The sequence below is a fragment of the Colobus angolensis genome, unplaced genomic scaffold (genome assembly GCF_000951035.1).
Source record: "Colobus angolensis palliatus isolate OR3802 unplaced genomic scaffold, Cang.pa_1.0 Scaffold4, whole genome shotgun sequence".
NCBI classification, from domain to species: domain Eukaryota; kingdom Metazoa; phylum Chordata; class Mammalia; order Primates; family Cercopithecidae; genus Colobus; species Colobus angolensis.
In genome coordinates, this window is record NW_012117376.1 from 8,491,212 (window position 1) to 8,498,533 (window position 7,322).

The 7,322-nt window shown below is 48.7% G+C and overlaps 1 protein-coding gene across 1 annotated transcript in view; it reads right to left on the bottom strand.

Moving 5' to 3' along the window:
- Positions 1 to 4,629, bottom strand: part of TXLNA (taxilin alpha) — a 26,308-nt gene extending 21,679 nt beyond the window's left edge. The window contains exons 1-3 of the mRNA XM_011955443.1: positions 4,539 to 4,629; positions 3,792 to 3,992; positions 2,726 to 3,061 (exon numbers count right to left, since the gene is read on the bottom strand). Of these exons, the coding sequence (XP_011810833.1) occupies positions 2,726 to 3,061; positions 3,792 to 3,960 (505 nt within the window). The 5' untranslated portion in view covers positions 3,961 to 3,992; positions 4,539 to 4,629. The remainder of the gene's footprint in view (positions 1 to 2,725; positions 3,062 to 3,791; positions 3,993 to 4,538) is intronic.
- Positions 4,630 to 7,322: the final 2,693 nt, after the last annotated feature.

Below are 7,322 nucleotides of genomic sequence, written 5' to 3' on the forward strand. Positions count from 1 at the left end.
GAGGCAGAGGTTGCACTGAACCGAGGTCATGCCATTGCACTCTAGCCTGGATGCCAAAAACCTGTTTCAAAAAAAAAAAAAAGGTTCGAAGGGCTGTAGAGTAGTGCTGATGACAGTAAGTCAAAATCATTTAGAAAAACTCTAGAAAATGCAAACTGAACTACAGTGACAGCCACAGATCAGTGGTTGCTGGAGGTGGGGCAGAAAGGAGGGATTCTCAAGCAGGAAGCTTATGGCTTATGAAGATCATAGATATATTCACTATCTTGTGGTTGTTTCATGGGTGCATATGTGTTTCAATTTATCAAAGTGTATATACTTTAAATATGTACAATTTATTGTGTCAATTATATTTCAATAAAGCCGATGAAAAAAACTTTACAGCAGGTACAAGTTGGTACAACTCTTATTTCCACTGTTAAGCTACAAGTTTAAATACCTCCTTATTCTCTTCCCCCAAATCCAGTCTAGGGTCACTCCAAACCAAAGAAGACAATTTAGAACTTTGCAACAGGTTTTTATTTTTGCTTTATATCTATTACAGTGTTTGAAACCTAAAGAAATACATTTTCTCTTCAAATTTGGATGTGTATATAAATAACATTTGTCTGGACTCAGCACACTCAATGCCATGGTTTCTTGGCCTACGTATGCTCTGAAATCAAGCTGTGTCTGTCTACCCAGGGGCCCTGAGAACATGGAAAATAGAGTTTATAGTTATTAGAAAAATAAAAGCAAATGAATTTGCAAAGAAAAACCAGTGAGAAGGATTAGATTCATCTTCCAAGGGTCCATAGCTGGTAACTCAAGCCATTCTTGGGGGATATCCAGTCTCTTGAGTGGCTGGGACTCCATTACCCACTTTCCTTCTTTAATAGGTCAAAGGCAATTCCCACAAAAGCTGGCTAAAAAAGCTGACACCCAACTTCAGAGTCTGAGGGTTCATGAAGATGTGGACTTTTTTTTTTTTTTGAGACAGAGTCTCACCCTGTCACCCAGGCTGACGCAATCTTGGCTCACTGCAACCTCTGCCTCCTGGGTTCAAGAGATTCTCCTGCCTCAGCCACCCATGTAGCTGGGATCACAGGTGCCCACCATCACACCCGGCTAATTTTTTTTTTTTTTTTAAGTAGGGACGGGGTTTCACTATGTTGGCCAGGCTGGTTTTGAACTCCTGACCTCAAGTGATCCACCTGCCTCAGCCTCCCAAAGTGCTAGGATTACAGGCATGAGCCACCATGCCCAGCTGAAGATGTGGATTTTTTTTTTTTTTTTTGGAGACAGAGTCTCGCACTGTCACCCGAGCTGAAGTGCAGTTGCGTAATCTTGGCTCACTGCAACCTCCGCCTCCCCAGGTTCAAGCGATTCTCCTGCCTCAGCCTCCCAAGTAGCTGGCATTACAGGCGTGTGCCACCATGCCCAGCTAATTTTTGTATTTTTAGTAGAGATGGGGTTTCATCATGTTGGCCAAGCTGTTCTCGATCTCCTGACCCTCAGGTGATCCATCCGCCTCAGCCTCCCAAAGTGCTGCAATTACAGGCGTGAGCCACCGCGCCCGGCCTAGACTCTCAAACATACATACCCTGCTGTAAAATAACTGTCACTGCCCGTTCCCCATTGCCTGTGCCTGAGTCAGGGAGCCTTCCCTCTGCCTTCCCAGAAGGGCCCAAGAGATCAGCATGAAGACTGTAATTTGCAGGCAGGCATGCCAAATCCAACCCACGGATGGGTTTTGTTTGGCTCTTACCATTTTAGCTGCTAACTATGAAAAAATCTAGAGTTCTCACATAACTCTACATTGCTGGCTTTTCTTTAAAAAAATAAAAATAAAAATAATTAAAAAAATAAAAGAAGGCTGGGCATGGTGGCTCATGCCTGTAATCCCAGCACTTTGGGAGGCTGAGGCAGGCGGATCACGAGGTCAGGAGATCGTGACCATCCTGGCTAACACAGTGAAACCCCGTCTCTACTAAAAATACAAAAAACAATTAGCCGGGCGTGGTGGTGGGCTCCTGTAGTTCCAGCTACTTGGGAGGCTGAGGCAGGAGATTGGTGTGAACCTAGGAGCAGATCTTGCAATGAGCCGAGATCGTGCCACTGCACTTCAGCCTGGGTGACAGAGCGAGACTCTGTCTCAATAAATAAATAAATACATACATACATACATACATACATACATAAAAATAAAAGAAGCCTGCACCCAGCCTGCAGTTTTGCCTGCTCTCAGTTGACTAGTTGAGAGCAACTAATCAGGAAGCAGTAAAGTCTTTGGATAAAGTAGCCTCCATCTTCATGTGGCCCCATGGCCAGCCCAGCTTATGCAGACATTTGGGTTTTCAACTCCAGCCTAGTCAAATTTTCTTACTGTAAAGAGAAGTATAAACTAAGACCCAGAGAGGAGAAGGGACACACCCGAGATCACACAGCAGGTAGTACTGGCTGGCACAGGAGCCCACCCTGGCCTCCCATCTCTATTTTCTCAAAGAGAGAACAGGTCCCATGCCAACCCTCAGTTGCTCCAAAAGCCAGAAGGCCTTGTGCTGGGAACCCCTGCATCTCTCTATGCTGTGGCCCCCACATCCCTGGCTTTGATTAGACTAGAGTGACTTGCTGCTCTGAGAAGTACCGTTTTCCTTTGAATCTTGGTGGAACAGACTGGTCCAGAGAACGTCAAGTCCAAACTCCCTCCCCTCACCAGCCTCACAAAGAGCCACCCTCTGCTCACCCAAACCCTTGGCTTTTTTCTTCTCCTGTGGCCTTCGGTGGTCTCGGTCTCCGACCTCGTCACTCTGCCGGATCTCTTCTGTGCCTGGATCCCCCTTGGAGGGTTCCTTCTCTCCATTGACTACTGGAGTTGGTTCAGGCTCCCCATTCCTTGCCACATAGGTCCGGGACTTCTCTGCATCTTCGGGTTCAGCTGGCTCACCCTGTGCCCCATCCTCGCTAGGCCCCCCCTGGTTACTGTCCACACAGTATGTGCTCAGTATGTCTTCCAATTGGCGACTCAGCTCCTCAGAGACATCACGAAGGGCCCCAGACTGAGCCGTTTTGGCTTGAGCCCCTGCAGCAGGAGAGGATGAGGGGTAGAGTGAGAAAGAAGACAATTATACCACTGGTTGGGAATTTTCAGGTCCAGCCAAACTCATCAGTTTGAGTTAAATGTTGCCTAACTTTTCTTTTTTTATGGAAACAGAGAAGAATAGAGTATTATTCAGCAAATCTAGTTCCTGTCAGAATTTAGATTCGAAACATCTTTTGAATCATGAAATTATAGTAATATAGTTAAGCTTAACTTCTTTAAGTCTGTTTACTTGTAAAATGACACAACTATTTCTCACTACCACCCGAATATGTTTGTTATGATCATAAAAGTATGTAAAGCATCAGCACACAGGGATGGCATGGTGCAACTTCTAGTCCATCTCCTTCCCCCTCACAAAACCATTTTTTACCTTTCAGATCATTCTAGAAATGCCTCAAACAGGAAGGGCAGTTAGGCTGCTAGTGGCTGAGGTGTTTCAAATCGGACCTGGATTTCCTGACTGGGTGCCCCGTTTGGCTGCCATCTGACTTAATCCCGTTAGAGCTTCTCTCCAGAACTCTGTTCCTGTGCTTAGAGGGAGCGGCTCCGCCAACTCGCCAGAATTCAGGGGGGACCGCGGCCCCAGCACTGTCCTCTCATTCTACATTCCCTCCTCCCGGACAACCTGGCCTCGGCCTCTAAGTCCAGAAGCGAGGCCCGCCCCACAGCTCCACCCCCTGCCCGCTGGCAACGCAGAGCTGGCACACACCATCCGGCTTCCGAGGAGCCTGGCTGCTGCCGGGACCTTCTGCTTCTGCTGCAGGAGTCGCCTGGCTGGGCCGCTCCTGGGCTCCCTCGGGTCCTGCTTCCGGTTGTCCCGGGCTGCTTTTTGGGTTGGATTGTTTGGCAGCCCCGTTCTTTTTGTCTTGGTTCTTCATTGTGATGAGCGATGCTGGGTCAAGAGAAGATCCTTTAGAAACAAACACAGTTGCTATTTTCCAGACTTCGAAATTCTTCGCAGCCTGGATCAGAAAATCTCTACAGCAGGCGCACAAAGCTTCTTAAAATAAACGGACCGGCCGGCCCTGGCTCTCGGGTCTTGGAGGGTCAGGAGAAGCCCGGCGTGCCAGGACAGGATTTCGGGGCGCAGCTCCCGCAGCGGGTGAGGGAAGAGGCCTCTTTTCTCCCTGGAGCCACTTCAAGACACAACCGGCCCCCTCGCGGCAGGCCGGGCCCGGGATTGGCTCAGGGCCGGAGACTGACGTGGCGGGACTCCCGGCGCCGGCGCCGTCCCCTCCCCTCAGGCCCCACGTGCGCCCCCCGCGCGCGCAGCCACCCACGCCCCGTGCGCCCTCCAGCCTCGAGGCACGCCCGCGCATGCGCACCCCCCAGGCAGCCTCCCCCCGCGCCCGCCGCCGGCCCACGCGCGGAGTTGGCGTGATTTCCCCACAGGCCGAGAACATCCCGGCCGTCACACCTTCAAACAGTCTCGCCCAACGGCCGCCACGGCACGTACCTCACCGCCGACGTCCGACGCCTTCCCCAGCTCTGGCCTCGCACCGGAAACTCCGAGTAACCGCTGCCGGCGAGCCGCCTGCTCCCGCCTCAGCCAATCAATAGCCGGCGCCGGCGCGGAGCTTGCTGGGAAGGACGAAGCGAGGGCGGCCTCGGAGGCGGGCGCGCCGGGAGGGCGGGGCAGGGAAAAGACTATGCGTTTCTCCCTACACACGGGCTCTTCGCAGATCCAATTGGTGCATAAGGGGCTGTAGTCCTCCGAGTCCAAAAGGAGCCCGTCATTCTGCACGAGTGCCCACGTCAACCTTGTTTCTATCTCGCAGAAGCTATGTTTCAACTCCCAAAGCCTTTGCGCCTGGCTATTGTTTCCTGCAGGCCTCCATCAAACCTTCCTCCCTGGCCATGAACAAATGTGACTCCATCCAGGAACTCCGAGGACTCGGGAAGCGGGATAAGAGTCCTGGGCTGAGACTCAGGAGACCCACACTCCAGTCCCAACTTCATCACGGATTTGCTGTGTGGCTGGACGTTCTTTTCTCTCTCTGGGCCTCGATGTCCTTCTTCCGAAGGAGACTTTTAATAACAGTAACAGTTCCTCGAGCGCTTACTGTGTGCTTTCCCAGTATCTAATAGCTTGGTTCTCATAACCACTCAGAAATAACTACTATCTGTTATCCCCATTTTACGGAAAAGGACAGTAAGAGAAAGGTTAGGTAACTTGTCCAAGGTCATATGGATAGTGAGTGGTTAAAACAGGGATTCAAAATTAAGTCTGACACCAGCACCCAGGTAACTACTCGGCTACCCTATCTTTTACCCAGAAGAAACACTACCACAGCAGGTTTCCCTGAGGCAGTCAAGGTAACTTGTGAAAGTAGGTCATATTTTCCCCTCTCCATTACCGTTTTGGCAGTCAGTTCCTCAGGAAGGTGCTGAGTTAGGCTTCAGGCATATTCATGAGCCTTTCTCTACCCCACACTCTACAAAGTCTCACTGGGGTTAACGTAGAAAAAAAACCCCACAATTCTCTACACGTGAGATCACAATTCTGTATCCTCATTGTTTCTGGATAATGAAGTCAAACCCAACAATCCTTGTGCCTAGAATTTGAAGCCTAAGAGGTTTGGCTTTTGCCAAACCCAAAATTTTTTGAAGCCCAGTTCAAAGGTCACTTCAGAACCTTCCCAGTGCTCTGCAATCCGTACTTGCTCCCTAGGTCTGCAGAGTTCTGTACAGCATTAGCAGTGAGGTGTTGAAATTACTATTTGCTTATAAGTCAGTTAATTTTGCAAGAACTGTTGGCTAAATATTCTAGTCCCAGAGCCTCACATCAGGCTGTGGGTAGAGAAGATTGTAAACTGTTGTACTAATTAAGCGTTGGTTTAGGGCTGTTAGGATGCTAAATATTTCCCCCAAAGGCTCAGTGAAAGACTTCAGAGCAGTGCATTTTGGATTTCAGATTTTCAGATTAGGGAAGCTCAACCGGTAAAGTTTGAGAAAATCCCAAATTCGAAACACTTCTGGTCCCAAGCATGTTGGATAAGAGATATTCAACTTGTAGTATAATGATGGGGCTGAGGCTCAGAAAGATTTGGAATCTAGGTGTCCTGAAACCAAGGCCCTGATTATTTCTAGAAAAGCATTCTGGAAATCTCTTGAGGAGGCACCATATAAATCAGGCCTTGATACATTTTCATATAGAGGGTGTTCTAGGTGAGATAAAGAACATAAAAATGTATGCCTGGGGTGGAGGGTAGAGGATTAGTGGAAGGGCCAACAATAGTCTAGAGGGGCTGGCTAGGTAATGAGAACAGGCAAGAATATTTGACAGAAATATGGGTTAACAAGTTACTTTCTCCTTTGCTATAAACAATATATAGCAACAATATTAGCACCTGCCAGATTGAGAGAGGTGGTGATTGCAGTAAAATATAGCGGCTCTTGCGCATTGTTACCAACCAGAAACTCAGGCTGGGTAGGGCCAGATAGTATTTTTCTTTTTTGTAGATGGGTTTTACTCGGCTGCTGGGGCTGGAGTGCAGTGATAATTATAGCTCACTGCAGACTCAACCACCTGGACTCAAGTGATCCTCTTGCCCCAGCCTCCCAAGTAGCTAGGACTACAGGTATGTGCCACCACAGCCAGCTTTTAAATTTTTTTGTAGAGACAGGTCTCACTATGCTGCCCAGGCTGGTCTTGAACTCCTGGCCTCAAGTGATCCTCCTGCCTTGGCCTCCCAAAGGGTTGGGATTACAGGCATGAGCCAAAGAGCTTGGCCTCTTTTTAAAAATGGATACTTCATGACAGTCTTTTTCCAGACAGACATTTCTTGAGTTTTTTAAAAAATGTTGGCAACTAATTCAAACTTAAACACTCTGCCAAGCAAAACCTTCCTGTGGGTTCAATAAACTTTCTGGCTGCTTGTCTGTAATCTATGTTTTAGGAATTGATCTAAACTGAAAGGAGGAGTCTGTGAATTATTTGATCTTAAGAGGTTCAGGCCAGGCACGATGGCTCATGCCTGTAATCCCAGCACTTTGGCGGAGGCAGGCGGATCACCTGAGATCAAGAGTTCAAGACCAGCCTGGCCAACGTGGTGAAACCGTCTCTACTAAAAATACAAAAATTAGCTGGGCGTGGTGGTGGGCGCCTATAATCCCAGCTACTTGGGAGGCTAAGGCAGGAGAATCACTTGAACCTGGGAGGCAGAGGTTGCACTGAACCGAGGTCATGCCATTGCACTCTAGCCTGGATGCCAAAAACCTGTTTCAAAAAAAAAAAAAA